General features: G+C 29.6%; 10 protein-coding genes across 10 annotated transcripts; 7 read left to right on the top strand and 3 right to left on the bottom strand. All coding sequences in view use genetic code 12, as the record gives it.

Moving 5' to 3' along the window:
• Positions 1 to 1,336: 1,336 nt before the first annotated feature.
• On the top strand, positions 1,337 to 2,386 carry CTA26 (Cta26p; the record flags this gene model as incomplete). Its single annotated transcript, XM_051758644.1, has 1 exon — positions 1,337 to 2,386. One exon carries the CDS (start codon positions 1,337 to 1,339, stop codon positions 2,384 to 2,386), a length of 1,050 nt encoding a protein of 349 aa, XP_051613432.1.
• A 237-nt stretch (positions 2,387 to 2,623) lies between these two features.
• Positions 2,624 to 3,109, top strand: ATP16 (F1F0 ATP synthase subunit delta; the record flags this gene model as incomplete). Its single annotated transcript, XM_051758643.1, has 1 exon — positions 2,624 to 3,109. One exon carries the CDS (start codon positions 2,624 to 2,626, stop codon positions 3,107 to 3,109), a length of 486 nt encoding a protein of 161 aa, XP_051613431.1.
• A 294-nt stretch (positions 3,110 to 3,403) lies between these two features.
• XYL2 (L-iditol 2-dehydrogenase) lies at positions 3,404 to 4,495 on the bottom strand (the record flags this gene model as incomplete). Its single annotated transcript, XM_051758642.1, has 1 exon — positions 3,404 to 4,495. The coding sequence occupies one exon, from the start codon at positions 4,493 to 4,495 to the stop codon at positions 3,404 to 3,406; it is 1,092 nt and encodes a 363-aa protein (XP_051613430.1).
• Positions 4,496 to 8,977: 4,482 nt separating this feature from the next.
• On the top strand, positions 8,978 to 9,891 carry KGF55_003806 (uncharacterized protein; the record flags this gene model as incomplete). The annotated part of the gene is made up of 2 exons (XM_051758640.1): positions 8,978 to 8,983; positions 9,130 to 9,891. The coding sequence occupies 2 exons, from the start codon at positions 8,978 to 8,980 to the stop codon at positions 9,889 to 9,891; spliced, it is 768 nt and encodes a 255-aa protein (XP_051613429.1).
• Positions 9,892 to 10,707: 816 nt separating this feature from the next.
• On the top strand, positions 10,708 to 11,178 carry KGF55_003805 (mitochondrial 54S ribosomal protein mL59; the record flags this gene model as incomplete). Its single annotated transcript, XM_051758639.1, has 1 exon — positions 10,708 to 11,178. One exon carries the CDS (start codon positions 10,708 to 10,710, stop codon positions 11,176 to 11,178), a length of 471 nt encoding a protein of 156 aa, XP_051613428.1.
• Positions 11,179 to 11,231: 53 nt separating this feature from the next.
• KGF55_003804 (mRNA splicing protein) lies at positions 11,232 to 11,585 on the bottom strand (the record flags this gene model as incomplete). The annotated part of the gene is made up of 1 exon (XM_051758638.1): positions 11,232 to 11,585. One exon carries the CDS (start codon positions 11,583 to 11,585, stop codon positions 11,232 to 11,234), a length of 354 nt encoding a protein of 117 aa, XP_051613427.1.
• A 147-nt stretch (positions 11,586 to 11,732) lies between these two features.
• Positions 11,733 to 12,779, top strand: KGF55_003803 (uncharacterized protein; the record flags this gene model as incomplete). The annotated part of the gene is made up of 1 exon (XM_051758637.1): positions 11,733 to 12,779. One exon carries the CDS (start codon positions 11,733 to 11,735, stop codon positions 12,777 to 12,779), a length of 1,047 nt encoding a protein of 348 aa, XP_051613426.1.
• A 197-nt stretch (positions 12,780 to 12,976) lies between these two features.
• Positions 12,977 to 15,892, top strand: KGF55_003802 (uncharacterized protein; the record flags this gene model as incomplete). The annotated part of the gene is made up of 1 exon (XM_051758636.1): positions 12,977 to 15,892. The coding sequence occupies one exon, from the start codon at positions 12,977 to 12,979 to the stop codon at positions 15,890 to 15,892; it is 2,916 nt and encodes a 971-aa protein (XP_051613425.1).
• A 556-nt stretch (positions 15,893 to 16,448) lies between these two features.
• Positions 16,449 to 17,234, top strand: IAH1 (isoamyl acetate-hydrolyzing esterase; the record flags this gene model as incomplete). Its single annotated transcript, XM_051758635.1, has 1 exon — positions 16,449 to 17,234. The coding sequence occupies one exon, from the start codon at positions 16,449 to 16,451 to the stop codon at positions 17,232 to 17,234; it is 786 nt and encodes a 261-aa protein (XP_051613424.1).
• A 160-nt stretch (positions 17,235 to 17,394) lies between these two features.
• Positions 17,395 to 18,243, bottom strand: KGF55_003800 (uncharacterized protein; the record flags this gene model as incomplete). Its single annotated transcript, XM_051758634.1, has 1 exon — positions 17,395 to 18,243. The coding sequence occupies one exon, from the start codon at positions 18,241 to 18,243 to the stop codon at positions 17,395 to 17,397; it is 849 nt and encodes a 282-aa protein (XP_051613423.1).
• Between the last annotated feature and the right edge of the window lie 162 nt (positions 18,244 to 18,405).

Raw genomic sequence — 18,405 nt, 5'->3', positions numbered from 1 at the left:
TGAAATATTTGATTGTCGTGTTTCTTGTTTTCCTAATAAAAAATGGTCTAAAATTCTGATCTATTCTGAAGAATTAAAGTTATCTGAATGAAGAATAATTGAAAATATTGATCTTAAGATTTAAATTGCTTTGGTGGTGATAAAATAGTTGTTCATATTTTTTAAATCTTTACATCTTCCTATTTAAAAATTCAATATTTGTATTAACGCGATATTTGGTGTTTGTTTTGATTTTTTAAATTTTTGTTTTTGTACCGCGAAATTATAAAATATAAATTTTGTTTGGTAGCATAAGGTTATAAATCTGAGGTACGGATGTTGACCAAAAATATCAATGATGAGGTGAATGATATGTTCGAAAAGTAGAACAGAAGCTGCCTGTTGTGTTAAAAGATAAATTGGTAAAGCAAATGGGACTGAGAATTTATTTTTACATAATTTAATGTTAATCAACTACTTGTTTTAGAGGATTTAAGGCTTTCGAAATTTCAATTAATTTTGCTGGTTTAGTTTAATTTTAATGCAAATAAGGACCTAATAGTAGTCTATCCATTTTAACAAACCATTTGAACAAAATCAAGTTACTTACTTTTTTTCATCTACGAGATAATTAAATAAATGCTTCAAAATATACTCAATACAAATATCTATTCTATATTTTTGAAAACATCTTGAATTTCTGAAATATAACCTATTTGGTGGCTACCAAATCGTGTTTGAGATTTTGTTAGTTGTGTTATCAGAGTCTCTAGCGAATTAAACTATAGCAAGAACTTGATCGATTTAAAGTTAATAAATAAGAATTGGAGATTTTAAAGCTCACCCATAATTTGATTTTCCAATCATAGGACGTTGATGTTTTGATTTTTGACACACCCCCTCAATTTCGGCCATAGTACAGCACTAGACTTAACACACATTAGCTTCAAATCTTCTATGTGAGCCAATTTTTACCTTGCCTACTTAAGAAATTGGGTGAGGCACGAGAAAGTCACTTTTTCAGATAAGTAGAATTGAATCGTATACATTCTCATAAATTTCATGCCTCATTGCCAAAGTGTTCTTTTAGCTCATAACCTATATTATCAGAAGATACGAGTGAAGATTCCACAGCCAAATAATGTAAAGTTTTGAAGAAACAAGGTAGATGTTTCTATGAATCTTAAACGGAGGGGTATTAAAACTACAAAATTTAAATTGTTCGGTTAATAATTACGAGAGAAAAAATATATTATCTACATATTCTTTGTTAACATAGTCTAAAGATCAATCAATAAAACTAGAACAATAAATCAAGTGCGAATATTTCAAGGTTATATCTTTCATCACATCACACATGTCAGCAAACCTACAGACGAAACTAGACAACTCACTAAACGATATTTTGAAAACCTCAGGGTTCATATTCGAAATAATAAATAATAACAAGAAACAAAGTAGCTTAATCACAGGGCCAAATAATCAATTGATACAACCAACCATCATACAACAATTAACGAATCATATCAACAAATTTGATGAAATACTTGATGAAACCATATTCAAATTTGGAGATGCAAAATGGTGCATTGATACCATGATTGAAAATAAACAAAAACAAGAAGAATTAAAAATAAAAGAAGAATTGGAGAAACAGAAAAGAGAAGCAGAAGCTAAGAGACTACAGGAAGAAATGGAGGCCAAGAAGAAAGCCGAGGCCGAAGCAGCTGCAAAGGCAAAAGTTGAGGCTGAAGCTAAAGTTAAAGCTGAAGCTGAAGCAAGGAAACAAGCAGAGAAAGAAGCAGCTGAATTAAAACGACTAAAAGAAGATGAAGAAAGGAAGAGAGCAGAGGAACGGAAGAAAAAGGAAGAAGAAGAAGAGCGGGAAAGACTACATAGGGAGCAACAACAGCAACAACAACAGCAACAACAGCAGCAGCAACAAGATTCGAGTCAATTTGGAAATTTTGATGATTTATTAGGATTTGATGTTAGTGTAATGCCGCAATCAATGGATCAAAAGATGAATGATGATAATGACTTCATGTCCTCGATCAATTATAATGACATGAATATGGATATACCCATGGATGGTGATAATAAAGATAATGATGTATTTATGAATATCGATGAACCTACCAGTAACACTGGCGGCTTAGATCAACAACAAACTTCAAATGATGATCAAAATATTTTACAATCTTCTTTGAATAATGGAGAAAATAAGAATGAAGATGATATGGATTTAGACATGAACAATTTATTAGGTAATGATGAACTGATATTAGATGGTTTAAATATGAGTTTGTTGGATTCTGATATAGAGGGAGATGAAAACACTAACAATAATGCTACAATGGGTGATGAGTTTGATGTTGATAATTTTTTGAATCAATTTAGTAATTAAAAAGCACTATTTAGCTTATGTCTTTGTATAAAATATATTGTAATAGGTTACCCAATTGGGAAGTCTAGCTTTTTATATTAAACCAATAAAATTTCCAAACTTTATTATGTGTACCTGCATATAGTGACTTTTGCAAAAGTTCGGTCAACCAATTGAAAAAAAAATGTCAATTATGAGAGAATCAATTGAAAATCATCGATTCAGTCTGCATCAATAATAACTCATACCATCCGCACAATGTTCAGACAATCTATACGCCAAGTAGCCAAACAATCCATATCTGTTGCAAGAAGATCATATGCTACTGAGGCAGCTCCATCATCAGATGCATTGAAATTATCATTAGCTTTACCATTCCAAACTTTATATGCTAATGCAGAAGTCGAACAAGTAAATTTACCATCAATTAATGGTGACTTAGGTATATTAGCCAACCATATTCCAATTGTTGAACAATTGAGACCAGGTTTATTAGAAGTCGTTCAAAAAGGAGGAGAAACTGAACAATATTTTGTAAGTGGAGGATTAGCAATGGTACAACCAGGTAATAAATTAACTATAAGTGCAATCGAAGCTTTCAAACCAGATCAAATTGATGCTAATGCCGTAAAAAATTTAATTGCTGATGCACAAAAAAGAGCTGATTCCGGTGATGATGTAGTTGCAGCTGAAGCTAATATTGAATTGGAAGTTTTAGAAGCATTACAACATGTTGCTAAGTAGATAGCACTTGAAGGTGTTAGGTAGGAGTGGCAAAATGTGTTAACGTTTGAAATAGAAGTTGTATATTTTTAAAAAATTACAGGATTATAGTTACCGGTTGATACTTCTTCATGTCTTTTGAGCACTGATTATAGCATTCTTGTGCTTTCTCTTCGATTCAATATTACTTTGGATGAAAAAGCCTGTTGTTATAAGACCTAGAGTTGTCATTAGAGATATCGTTACCATGGTAGGACTTAAGTTCTTTTCATACTAACGTATATTTAAAAATCACCAGAATCTCAGCTATATAAATTATTCTGGACCTTTGATTAATATCTTGACGTAATCTTTACCTTTTGCAGCAAATTCATAAGCTTTTATAGCATCTTTAAATGGGAATACATTCGTAATTAATTTTTCAAAATCAACAAGGGCTTTTTCTTTACCATTTGCATAATTTTTTTCCAATAACTTGATTGAAGTTGGATAATCACCATAGGCATATCTAAATGAACCGTATAATGTTAATTCTCTATTTGAAAAATCAGTGATTGGAAATGGGACAGTTGGTGACAGAGCATTTCCAACTTGTACTACACTCCCACCTGTTTCAACCGATTTTACAGCTAAATCAATACATGGAGGAGCACCAGTACATTCATAAGAAACAATTGGTGTTGTTCCATCAAATGCTTTGATCAAGTCGTCAACATTTCCATCTTTTGAATTATAAGTATGAGTACAAGCTCCAATTTCTTTTGCTAATTTCAATTTCTCATCAACAATATCTACCAATAAAACTTCACTTCCATATAAAACCCTAACTGCACCAGCTAATAGTATTCCCACTGGACCAGCTCCAAAGACGACTACGGGTTGTAAAGGTTGTAAATTTGATCTTCTAATACCATGAACTCCAACACTTAATGGTTCACATAATGCACCTAATTCCAAACTAAGATTATCTGGTAGTTTATATAACAAATCAGCAGGAGACTTGTAGTATTTACATAAGGCACCTTGAGGATTATTACCATTTGGATCAGGAGTAGCTGCAAAATCCATTGGACTTAAGTTATAACGACCTTCTTTATAAAATTTGTCAGCTCTAGATTTAACAACTCCTGGTTCAATTGCAACTCTATCTCCTACTTTTAAATCCTTAACATCTTTACCAACTTGAGAAATGACTCCACTACATTCATGACCCATAACCATTGGTGCTTTTAATTTGAAAGGTCCTAATTCACCAGCTTTATAATAATGAGTATCTGAACCACATACTGTTATATCCTTAATTTCAATAATACATTCATCTGGTTTCTCAATTTTAGGAATTGGTAAATCTTCGAATTTTAATTCACCAGCTTTTACTAATACAACACCTGGATTTTCTTCTGACATATGGGTAATTTAGGAATTAGGAAATTTGATGAAAAAGTTGATTGAAGATTGTCAATATTTGATCAATTAATCGTTGGAACGAAAATCAAGTAATTTTTTATACTCCATTTTTCATATTTATAGGATTCATATCATATATTTTGTACTATGTTATATGCAATTACTCCGATATTCTTAAAATAGCAAAGTTAATGTATAGACTATTTTAGAAAGATTTTTTTAGAATTTCTTCTTACCAAAGATGCTCCAAAATTTTGAATGCGCATGTGGGGGACGATTTAAACCAAAAATCGAGATTTCATAGGTGACTTTCACTTATGTATATCATTCCCAATTTTACCATATTCAATTATATCATCAGATAATCAAATTTCAAAAATATCCTGAGTTCCCGGAAATGTTCTTGACTCTTAGAACTCCTTTACCTCACAATACGTATTGTTTACAACATATACGTTCAATTTTGCAGTAAGGACTATTATCAAGATGTTAGGTAGTAACGAATGACATAGATGGTGGAGTAGAATTTTGCAGTAATGGCTTAGATGAACATCAAAGAAATTATAGCATTAGAGAAGGGGAGTCTATCCATAAGCTAAGTTTTACAAAAATGCATAGGCTTTACCAACTTGATAAGCTTGCAATCGGTGTATCTTTACCATGTATCAAGCGAGCCAAAGTATTATTATCTGATTTTACCTTGAAACCGTAATGTCTATATCTTTACAAAACTTCAATAATAGCTACACTTTCTTTACCGTAATACTACAATTTGTTGATAATTCTCGAAATATTGGATCCACTTTTATGTTCAACTTTGCATTTTAGTGAGGTTGATTTGCAACACTTTTTAAAGTTGAAAATACTGTGTTTCACATTTTGTCTCACTTATGTCAAGTAAATTCAAATGAATTTTTTTTTTTCTATTAAGTTTATTAGAGCAGTAGTAAACAGTAAAAGAATCAACTTAATCTACAGAGGAAAGATTTCTAACTAATACTGTAATTAAATAAAAATTTTTAGGGTAACCCTAGTTACCAACAAATAAAAAACAAAGACAGTATAATTTTAGGCTAAGCAAATAAGTAGTTCGATATTTAGCGAAAACTAAGTTCATACCTTGATTTCGTATTTTCCCACAATGTGAGTGCTTGTCGTCCTCATACGCTTAGGAGGCCAACATATGTTAATTTAAGTATAGATTCGATGTATGTATTCTGTGGTCAGTGTATAAAAAAAAGAGCTAATAGATCTAGTACAAAACCACTCAAAATTAGAATTCACACAATATATTATAAACGAATATGTTGAAGTAGGAAAAAAAAAAAGATCTAAGGTCTAACTGATAGATACCAAATGGTTAACAGTTAATTTATAGTAATCCTCGAATTCAACAATTTTTATAGTTTTATATATCAACAACCACTTCTTATATTGAGTATATACACTTATACTATAATTGATATTTCAGAATATTATTAGACTCGACAGAATATTATTCGACTCGATTTGCAGAATTACATTACGAGAGGTTTAGCCGATATAATAATCTAGCTTACATAATATACTCAACGAAGTATCAATCATAACGCACAATATGTCACAAATTTTGTAATTTTCAATTTAATTAGCGAAGAGAGCGAATTAAAGATTTATTGGTAAGGAGGATAACAAGACTTAATAAGCAGATTATAAGAAAGAAAAAAAGAATTTAATATTCGTTGTTCGTTGTAAAAGCAAGAAGGACGAAAATAAAGTCTGGCAACACTATTTTTAGCATTTTCTTTGTTATTGTATTTTTAAAATCTAATTCTATGTAACTATAAATCTACATAGTGTTTGGACTTATATTTCAGCTCAAGATCCTCAATCAAATAATTATATCAATCCTTTTCAATTAATGCACTCCACTTGAATTTTCGTTATAATCTTCAAGTAAAAATGTAATTTCCTCTACTCTTAGCCTGTGGCAAATTTACTTGAAGTATATGTAGAAACAACAAAATAATCATAAATCCCAACAAGAATTAATCTCGGCCAGCTAAATTTCAGGAGTAAATAATAATTTGGTGCGAAAATGAAAACTAGAAACATTAAAGCTAATAATAAGTAACCGATTAGTTGTGACGACATGACTTGAATGATTCAAAGTTGTGAATTTTATTTTGAAATTAGGACAATTTTTCGAATTGAAAATGAAAAAATTAAGATATTTTTTGTAGAAAAAGATACCTTGAAAAAAGCAAAGATATAGTTTTAATCAAAATCTCGAATATAATGATGAGATTTTATATTGAAGAAGAGGAAAATCTAAATTTAGTAACGTATTTGCATTTGCATAATCTTTTGTGCAGAAGGTTTTTTTTCTTTCATTAATAAAATTTGAAATTAGTGTAAAATCATTAAGTATATATTCTTATATGAAAATGATAATATAGGAGAAGTTAAAAATTTAAGCAATTACCTAGTGAACCTGTTAATTTATAGTACCTCGGGAGTATAGATAGTTCAGCTCACTTCTGATATTTTAATTATGTTTGTTATGGGTTATTGCGCCTTTCAAGTGTCAACCTTCAAAAAATTCTAATATTAGCAAATTGTTTTTTCATCAACACGACTTTTATCTTATTGTTTGAGAACAATTTATACATCATACGTTAATTAATTTACTCCAAAAGGTTCTTATTGTATTACATCGTTTATGATTGATGATAATGATTGTTTGAAGTTAGATGAATTTAGTGAATTTCTGCGCGATGGAAACCTTTATTACAAAATGGTCTATCAACTTGATATAACTCGTTTCTATTACGAGTACAATGCCATGAAGATGGAAAAGGATCCACAAATATATTTAAACATAGTTTGAATGCCCACTGCCCCTTCAATCTATTGTTCTCCAATATTACGTTTGTTTTGGCATAGCTGATTCCGTACGGCTCAATCTCTAATGCCCATAGCTATCTCATAACCTTCACACGATTTTACCTTGCCCTAAGATATTGTCTTGTGCCCCAAAATATATAAAATGTAAATCGTCTCCCCGATATGTGTATTCGCCTAATTTTATTCCTAACCTCATCAAAAGTATTAGGCTAATTTTAATTGTATCATATAAACTATAAAAAAAAAAATTGCCATGGAAAGGTAAAAGTAATTAATTCGGACATCTATTGTTGTGAGAAATAGTTAAAATCATAATGTCAATCGCTTCGTTCTATTTTTATCTCTCAATTGCTTTTCGTAGTTACGTCTAACTTGACAAAGAATACATCGAATATCTGACCAGGCAGTATCAAAAGCTTTAAATGTGCATTCTACATAAGGTAAATGACTCATTGACATAGGGACCACTCTAAATACGTTTCGTTGTTTGAAGAGTTGATTATTTGTTGTAAAAGAAAAAGAAATCTGCTTTGTTTTGCAACATATAACCGAGCTGCTCAATTCATTAGAACTGTAATTGGTTGGAAGTGATAAATCAAACCAAAATACCGATGAAGGTAATAAAGCCTTACATAGAGGAATAATTATACGAATAGATGAAACAAGGGAAAAAAAATAACACTAACATAGAGGAAAAGCTTAGGTTTGTTCAATACTAACTCGATAGAACCCAGCCAATAGTTGATCAAAGTAATCTGTAGGATGGACTAATTCTATAACTCACAAAAACAAACTGCAGTGGTAATATCAGTTTACTATTATGGATGTACAATAGAGATTTTTTAAGATACTTACATATCAGTTTACTATTATGGATGTACAATAGAGATTTTTCAAGATACTTACAGTAATTGGTAAAAAACGAACAACTTCTCCACTTTCAAAATGGTTGAATGAACGACTTACTCAACAATAAATAAATTAATGGGTTTTGAGCATTGAAGACTAATTAATTAGAGGTTATGAACTTTCTTATGTTTAGATCAAACAATCAAAACTATAGTAGTTATAGTTTCAATATTATGAGAGACGTCTATTGTTTAAGACATGCAAACATCTATTGTTTGGAAGATATGTATATGAAAGCTTCATTTATTCGACAGAATCATCTGATAAGAATGTGCAAAAACACGAGCTAAATTTTCTGGAAAATTTTCAACAGATATATTGTCAGTCAAATAATTTGTAACTTTAAGAATCATGCTATTTTGTTTTGAGATGAATTATAACTTTCACTGATCTTGGCTTAAACTTGAGAATCGTAAATATACGAAAGATTTCGTAAAAAACGATTTTTTCTTGAAGGTAAGTAAGTAGAATATTAAGAAGAAAAAAATAATTCACAAAACGAAAACTAGCCAAGAAAAATTCTTATGTCGGGGCCGCTTTAAGTCAATCTGCACCTTGGATTTGTGTAACTAAGATACCAGAGCAACAAAAAAGTTTATTCTGTAATACATCTTCACCAAAATTAGGCAAAATTTACTGGTACAAAAGACCATCAACTTTTTTTTGGTACATTATCACTTTTACTAAATGGGGGTATGAAGTTATCTTAGATATAAATCTCAATTTTTTGATGAATTGAAGTAATTGAAGCAATTTTTTTTTGATTATAAAAAGATGACATTTCCTCCATGAATACTTTGAACTTATTCTTTTTTCAATAAAATCAATCAATCTTTCAGGTTAAAAATCTATTTACAAAACAATATGCTCAAGTCGGTATTTTTGGTTTCATCTTTTGTTTCACTGGTGCAATAGCTAGTTTCGGTCCTGAATCTGAAGGTGGTAATGACACCTTTCCCATTTTAACTGATGCTACAGGTAAAGTAATTGCCAATATCAAAGCTGTCATCCAGCTCGAAGATATAGAACTGCAATTAAATATCCATGGTGATGATGTAAAAAGGACTGACACTGAGTATAATGATGAGTTACTCCAACAATTTTTACAATTATCAATTAGCAACAATTCCATCAGTCATTATGAAGGTGAGTTGGGTCTTGTTAAGAGACTCAGTATCCACGACTGCACTACTTGGGTAAAAGGTGCAGGTCGCTGTGTCAACGCAATCTGGGATCTTGGTAATGATGTGTGGAATATTTCTTTTAAAATCAGACAATTGATGACAGCAAAACAATGTTCAGAAATACATGGTCAAATGGGTGGTGTTTATTATAGGTACTGGTCAATTGGTGGTGATTGTGGTTCAACAGCTGAGCAAAAAACAATTGCTGGAGCAATAATGGCTGCGGTACACAAAAATGATGGTGATTGGTTGTGTAATATTTACTGTATTACGATGACACATGGTGGTACCTGGCAAGGTACTTTATTAATTGGTCCTTCATCAGATGCAATGTATGCCGATTGTGGTGGTCAATTCAAGGGTTGCTATGACAATGGTTGTGGTAGCTTGACAGGATGGTATAATTGTAACAGTTAAGTTACATTATCACTGAACGATTCTGTGATACCGGTCCCGCTTTGTCGCCCAATCTCGGCTGTGGTCAGTATGTTCCCATGCCATTAGGACTTTACACATCCTATTTTTTATCAGTTTTTATTCTTTTTATATATTGTTTTTAAAAAATCAAAATAACGTTTATGTTTTTTGACACCGACTAGTGATTCTTGCAAAGTATAACGGTCTTCGTTTTTCAATTTATGCAAGTGGAAAGATACCACAAACTCTTATGACTCTTTGATGATTGTATGTTACTGAACTTCAACTCTGTTGTTCACTTTCTATGTTCAGCTGTAATTTTCTAAGAACAGCTCTCTTTTCCATTTGTTATCTATAGTTTTTTTTTTTACTTCGAAACGTTGAAATTTAAAAATTGATGAATTTGTACAACAAGTTAAGACTAAATCAGTTTCTCTATAAGATAAATATTGCCCAACTGAGCCCAGGCTTTGTAGCCAGAGACATTTTCAAATTGTACCAGTACAATTAGGAAGCCAAGTGAAATTTGATTCTTAAGTGAGAATTTCTAGCATTTAAGTTTTAAAGACACATTACTAGTAAATAACGAAGAGCTATTGCTAATGTAAAATTCAATACGACGTTTGTTGTGACGCGAGAAAAGTTTTTTGAGACGACAGAAACTCAGTTTTTGAGTGTAATAGTAATGATTAATAGTCTATTCTTATAATATTGCTACCATAGTAAGTTTATGGATTTTTTTTTCATTTTTTTCAATTATGCATACACATTTTGTCAATTCTTAACATATATCCACAGGAATACAATCAAGAACTTATGTCGCTAACTTCAAAAGAAGCATTTGCAAAGCTTCCTCAAAAACTACATAACTTTTTTATCAAATATCCACCTAGACCATTTTCACAATATCAAGATGGACCATCAATAACGTCAGACCCAACCAAAAATCCATTTTTCCCAAATAAGAACCCAGAAACTGGTAGATGGCATAGTTCACTATATTCAAGAAGAAGATCAGCAGATTTATTTAAATTAGCCAAAAAATTTGGTATACATGATTTGTTACCACCAACACCAAGAAAATTCCATGAAGATAAATATAATAATAAGAAATGGATGCAAGGTATGATACAACCTGCTGGTAGATCTGATCAAGCTGAATTAGAAGAAAAATTCAGAAAGAGAGAAGAAGCTATAAAGAATATGGATAAGATTATTACTAAAGCTAGACCAAGTTATAAGAAATTATTAAAGAAAAAACAAGAAAGAAGACAAACATGGTTTTAATAAGATGCTTGTATATTGTTATTGTACATAGTGAAGGGACTAATTTGATATTTTCAATTCCTAATTCTTCCTCTCCCTCTGAGATTACTACCACCTCTTTTCATTGGTTTTGCACTGGGACCTGCTCCATGACCTTTTATTTTAGTTTCTGATTTTTGTAAGACATGATCAATATTTAATTCTTCAGGTAATAAAATCTGTCTTATTTGATTTCCTCTTATATTTATGAATTGTAGTAGTATTGGATCTTGATATAATTGTTGTAGTTTTACGTTTTTTAAATTTAGGTTCATTGTAGGTGTACATGATAATAATGTACCATTGACGATATTACCATTCTTCAATTCTACTGTTATTGGTTGATTAGTTGAATTCGGTATATTCATTAAAAACCGTACTAATTTCATTATATATGATGTGTTGTCGTAATATTTGTGATTGATGTTAATGCATAAACACTGATAATCCTACTGTTTTTTTTTTTATGAAGATTTTGTGTTGACCACTTTTTCAACAGCACATTTTGAATATAATTATTCATTAGCTCAATTGTCATGAGTAATCCAATAATTGCCAATATAAAAAGAATTCCTCCAGTTACAAGGTTTTTCACAATATCAACGGTTCTAGCATGCTTTGCAGTCACAAATTTTTCAGCATCAGAGTCTTTATATATTAATTTAAATACATTACTCAATGAATATGCATTAATTCGACTTGTTTCAAAAACAGGTCTGAAATTTCAATTACTTAAGGTAGTAGTTGTTACAGTGCTAAGTTGGTATAGATTTGTTACATCATTTTTAATACCTTCTGGATTATTTCCACCAAGTATGAGTGCATTATTAGATACTTATTTTTTCTACACATTTTCAAATCATTTGGAGGCTCATGAAGGTAAATTCAAAGGTAATTTTCCTGATTATTTATGGTTTATTATATTATGTGGTACATTCATACAAGTATTGAATTTGTTAATAGATGCAATTACTGGAAATTTTACAAGTATAAGTTATTTCCCACATGAAAATTTATTGGCTTGTATAACTTATGTTTGGTCAAGAAGCTTGAAAAATGCAAAGATCAATCTTCTAGGGATAATTCCAATTAAAGCTTATTATTTACCATTAGGAAATTTAATTGTAAAATTGATACTTGGTGGACCAGTCGCCTTAGTTGATACATTAGTTGGAATATTGAGTGGATATTTGTATCTTTGTCTTCAACTGCAAACTCTTCCATTCTATAATTTGATTCCAGGAGCATATGGAAAATTTAATACCAAAAAGAATCATGAAGGTAGAAGAGTAGGAATGACTCACATTGATAATCAAGAAAAAATTGGTGGATATCTGGATGATTTTATTGTTGATAGCATATATGATAAAGGATGGTTAAAAGCACCAATTTGGTTATATAAATTGTTATCTTACCCGACTAATACTTCAGTTAGAACTACTGCATTTACTACCGTTGGTAAAGCACCAACAATAAATATTAATAAAAGACAAGAAGCAGAAGTTAATGTAACCGGTAGATATTCATGGTTTGGTAATGACGGAAATGCTTTTAGAGGTAGAGGTCATAGATTAGGTGATTGAGTTGAATGAAATGTTTAAGTAAATATTTTCAATTACGTAGTTGCAAAATTGTACATAAATTATAACGGTTACACAAAACTGTTTTAATATAATATTCTATTAATAATACTTTATTTGTAGGGTAAACTTAAAATAGATAACCATAAAGTTTAATCAACAACTTTCCTTTCAATTGCCAACTGTTGATTGAATAGAACATGTCATCTGATCCAAAAATGGGTCCATCAAATTCTAATTCTGATCCAACAAGATTAGAAGAATCAAGACAATCAAGCGTGACGAGCATTTCTACTCCGAGAAATAGGTCAACTAGCGTATCAAGAAGAAAATCAAGACCAACTTTAAGAAAACGTCAAAGTGTCACTCAAAGTCATCCAAAATTGATTTATTCAGTTGATGATGATATCAATGAACAAGAAGGAGACGATAATACTGAAAATGAACCAACCGAAGCTAATAGTAAAAAAACGGATCGAGAGTATCTTGAAGGATATAACGATGCTTTAAAAGCTTTATATCAAAGAAGAAGTAGTAAAAGTCCAATGAGGCATTATCAGGATGGACAAGATGTTCCTAGTATTGAATCAACAATTGCAAAAGAGTTATCAGATGCTGAATTACATTTGAGAATGTTGAAGAAAAACGATAAAAAAAAACAAGTTAATGATGAAGATGAAACGGAGGAGCAAAACAATGAAAACAACGAAGAGGAAGAAGAAGAAGGTGATGAGAATGACGATTCTGCTGATAATGGTTCAATTAGTTCTACTTCATCAATGGAATCATTGAATTTGAAAGAAAGACAAAATGCAATTAATTCGACTCATCCATTCGGTATAAAAATTTGGAAACCATCATTATATAAAAAGGCAAGATCCGTTGCAACAAGAGCTGACGAAGATATTCATGATTTTGATCCAAGACGTCCAACTTCATCAAGAATTTTTTGGGGTGTTAAATTAACTAATCTTATATGGAGTTTAACAGCTGGATTGTTAATATTCATAGCTTGCTTGATTGGAGCAGGATTTGTATTTTTATTTTCAGGATTTGCTATTAAAAAAAGACTGAGAGCTTATGTAAAAGCATTTTTAAAATTAGGTCAATACTGGTTATGGCCGTTTGGAAAATTTGTTTTATTAAATAAAGATAAAAATTATTTAGATGAAGATCAATTAGAAGGTAGAACATTAAATGAATTTCATCAATGGAGAGCTCAAGAAGAAGGTAGATTGTTTTTTGCACCTCCAAGACGTTATACTGCCTCTGCTGAAGAATCAACTCCATTAATGAAAGATCATAGAGGAAGACCTTTAAGAGATGCTTATAATACATTAGATGATGGCCAAACTCCTGAAACAATTCCAGAAACTGACGATGGTACTGAAGCCAATGATATTAAAGTAAGATTTTTTGGAAGAGGTGATTGGAGTGCTGGTAGAATTGCATTTTATTTTTATTTTTATGTGATTGTACAACCATTATCATATTTTATTGGTTTATTATGTTGGCTTTTGGTTTTTACAATCCCAATTGCTAATCTTACGGCAACTCTTAATGATCATTTAAGGCGTCATCCTTTAGCATTAGATTTTGAAGGGGAAAAAGAATATTATGAAAGAAGACAAAAAAATCCAGCTTTGAAAAGAAAAAAACAAATGATTTTATTATGTACTTATAGATGTTGTGGATGGCATTATTATAAATATACTATAGATGGTACAAATATCTTTTTTATAAATTTAATATCAGTTGTTTTATTTGTTATTGTTGATTATTATTTCCTCAAAGAAACATTGGAATGGAATATTTTTCTTACAAATCCAACTGTAATTTTTTGTTTATGTTTGTTTTCAATTATTCCATTAGCTTATTTTATTGGTCAAGCAGTTGCATCTATTTCAGCTCAATCATCTATGGGAGTAGGTGCTGTTATTAATGCATTTTTTTCAACAATTGTGGAGATTTTCTTATATTGTGTTGCATTAAATCAAGCTAAAGGAAAATTAGTTGAAGGTTCAATGATTGGTTCAATCTTAGGTGGTGTGTTATTGTTACCTGGTTTATCAATGTGTGGTGGAGCTTTTAAACGAAAAACTCAACGTTATAATCCAAGATCTGCTGGTGTTTCTTCAACCATGTTATTATTTGCAATGGTTATTATGTTTGCACCTTCATTATTTTATCAAATTTATGGTGCTTATGAAATTAAATGTAATAATTGTGAATTTAATCCTGGATTAGATGATTGTACTAAATGTCGTTTTATTCAACCTTCATTTACTTTGGATCCATTATACTATACTGTTATTAAACCTTTTTCATTTATTGTTGCACTTGCTTTATTTGCTGCTTATGTTTGTGGATTATGGTTTACATTAAGAACTCATGCATCATTAATTTGGGCTACAAATTCTCATGAAGTTAAAAGAGAAGAATATTTTAGATCTCCCAGTGTTACCAGTGTTAATACACCGGTTCAATCCAAAAAACCGGCCGGAACACAACTTGATCGTCTTGAGAGATTAAATACACCATCTGATACAGAATTTAGAAAAGAACATAAAGAAGATGAACATGAAGGAGGAGGACATGATGCACCAAATTGGTCAAGAAATAAATCAACTGTAATATTATTAGGAGCAACAGTATTATATGCAATAATTGCTGAAATTTTAGTTGATAATGTTGATGCAATTTTAGCTGATTTTCCAATTGATCCAAAATTTTTAGGTTTAACAATTTTTGCGTTAGTTCCAAATACAACAGAATTTTTAAATGCTATATCATTTGCAATTAGTGGAAATGTTGCACTTTCAATGGAGATTGGTAGTGCATATGCTTTACAAGTTGTTCTTATTCAAATTCCAAGTCTTGTTGTTTATTCAATGATTAAAAATTTTATAAATGTTGAACAAATTTTTTCATTAGTATTTCCAAGATGGGATATAATAGCTACTTTAATTTCAATTTATCTTTTTACATATATTTATGCAGAAGGTAAATCAAATTATTTTAAAGGAGTTATATTAATATTAATTTATTTTGTTGTATTAATTGGATTTTGGTTTAATAATATCATAGAGAATTTAGACGATGGGTATAGTAATTAATTAATAAAATTTTGATGATATATAATGCTTCTATTTTGAACTATTTCTATAAATTTACCTCTCAAGGTTAATGATATCACTTGGAACTTGATCAAAACATATTGTAAGTTTTCGTAGGAACTTCGGATATAAAAATGAAGAGAAGTCACATGATTGATTAATAATGTTTGACTTTAGATCTAATTGATCTTAATAAGTATTACTGAAAACAACACTTCACTAGCAGTATTACTATTTTCAGATGAATTTTACCACTTGTACATACTAAATATGTAAAATAATCTACACAATATTAAAGGATACTTCAGCATTTGATGAACTACAAATCTACTACCTTGTGTTGTGGAATAAGGGACAAATACTCAGTAGAAAGAAGTTAGGGTTGACTTTTATGTACAGGTTGAACAAGATACGAAGTTTTCATTAACCGAATTGTGGATCTTTGTTAATTATCAAATCCTATTAACAATTTATAAATTCCATGATTCACAAATGTTGATGTATTACTAATACTAATGCTCTTACACCATCACTAAATTATCTTATATCACCAATAATGAACTACAATAAATTCATTTTATTCGGAGATTCAATAACTCAATATAGTAATGAAATAGTTGATAATTTTGCTTTACAACCAAGTTTACAAAATTTATATATTAGAAAATTAGATATCCTTAATCGTGGATATAGTGGATATAATTCCAAACATGCAAAATTAATATTACCAAAATTACTTGAATCGGAGTTTAATTCTACAAAGGATAATATTAAATTGATGACTATATTTTTTGGAACAAATGATGCTTTTGAGAATATTAATTCAATACAGCCAGTAAGTTTGGAAGAATATAAGAATAATATTGAATTTTTAGTGAAAACCGTAATTGGTTATGGTATTAAAGTTATATTAATTGGTCCAGGTTTACATGATCCTAAATTAGCAGTAAAAGAGTTTACAAATTCTGAAAAGAAAAATTTAGGTAAGGATGCTACAACAAATAAAAGACTTTATCAATATTCAAAAGCAGCAAAATCAGTAGCGAATGATTATGATATTCCATTTATTGATCTTTGGGAAGAATTTAGAAAAGATGGTGGATGGACTAAAGAACAAATATTTGAAGTGAGTGGAGATTTAAATGAATGGCAAGTTGGAAATTTTGAAGCTTATTTGAATGATGGAATTCATTATACTCCAAAAGCTTATAAGATTTTATTTAATGGTATATTGGAAGCTATTAAAACAAAGTATCCTCATTTATTACCGGAAAATTTACCTACAAAATTGTCAGATTGGAAAGAAATTAATCCTGATAATTTAGAATCAATATTTAAATAGAATGATAGAATGATAGATCTGATTACTGATCATAAATTAATGAGAAGAAACCTCATTAAGCTAGTATTACATACATCTTAAAATACAAGTAGAGATTTCAAATGATATTTAATTATAGATAGAAAAAGATTTATTATATATTTATCAATTTTATATAAACTTAATAATTTAAAAATTCTAAAATATCGTAATCTAATTCCGATGTCATTGTATTATATAATCTTATAGTATTTTGATTTAAGACGATAGATAATGCATGTTTTTCATAATAATCATCAAGTAATGCATCCAATTCAGAATTCCAATCTCTCCAATTATCTTCTCCATTTTCTTTAGCCTTTTTAATATATTCAAACACTTCTCTGACTTCATCTATAGTTTTATTATTCCATAAATCAAAATGAAGCAAGAAATTTTCATCTAAATAAATACTTCCTGGAGGTTTACCATGAGTTTTCATATATTCTTCTTCTCTTTTTTTATCAATATCTTCATCTAAATGTTGTAATAAATGTTCTGGTTTGAATGGAAATAATTTATCATCAAGATTTGAAAATAAATTTGATTTAATTTTTGATCTTACCTGAATTGCAAAAATAAAAGGACAAAATCTATCACAATACATCATCCATTGAACAACTAAAGAATTTAAACAACTTTTAATATCTTTTTCTTCTTTTTTTTCTTTACCTTCTTTAATATCTAAATTAATTTCAATGTTATAATCTGCATAAAATAAACCATCCAATTTATCATGAACTAATAATTGATCTTTTAATGTAAATGTAAAAATACCATCTTCTTTCCAATCTTGTTTTTCAATTTCATAAAATGAGTTTAAAAAATATTTTTCAAATCCTTTAATAATTTCTTTATTTAAAATTTTTGAATTAAAATGAACATTAAAATTCATTGCCTTAGCTGGAAATAAAGTACTAGGTTCTTCACCTTTGAATCTTTCATAATTCATACTTATCTTTCCAAAATTGTTTTTTTCAATTGAAATCATTTGTGTTGTTGTTCTATTGATATTGAATTTTTTAGTAATTTTTAGAATTTATGTTTAATTTTTGCAAGATTTTGATATTATATATAAGGATTTGTTGAGAAAATTAATACCAATCTTAAGCCAATATTTTAAAATCATAAATTGAAGTTCATTATTAATTGA

This window comes from Candida pseudojiufengensis (assembly GCF_024610245.1).
Source record: "Candida pseudojiufengensis strain CBS 10847 chromosome Unknown scaffold19, whole genome shotgun sequence".
Taxonomy (NCBI): Eukaryota; Fungi; Ascomycota; class Pichiomycetes; order Serinales; family Debaryomycetaceae; genus Lodderomyces; species Lodderomyces pseudojiufengensis.
This window is presented reverse-complemented; position numbering and strand designations above follow the sequence as displayed.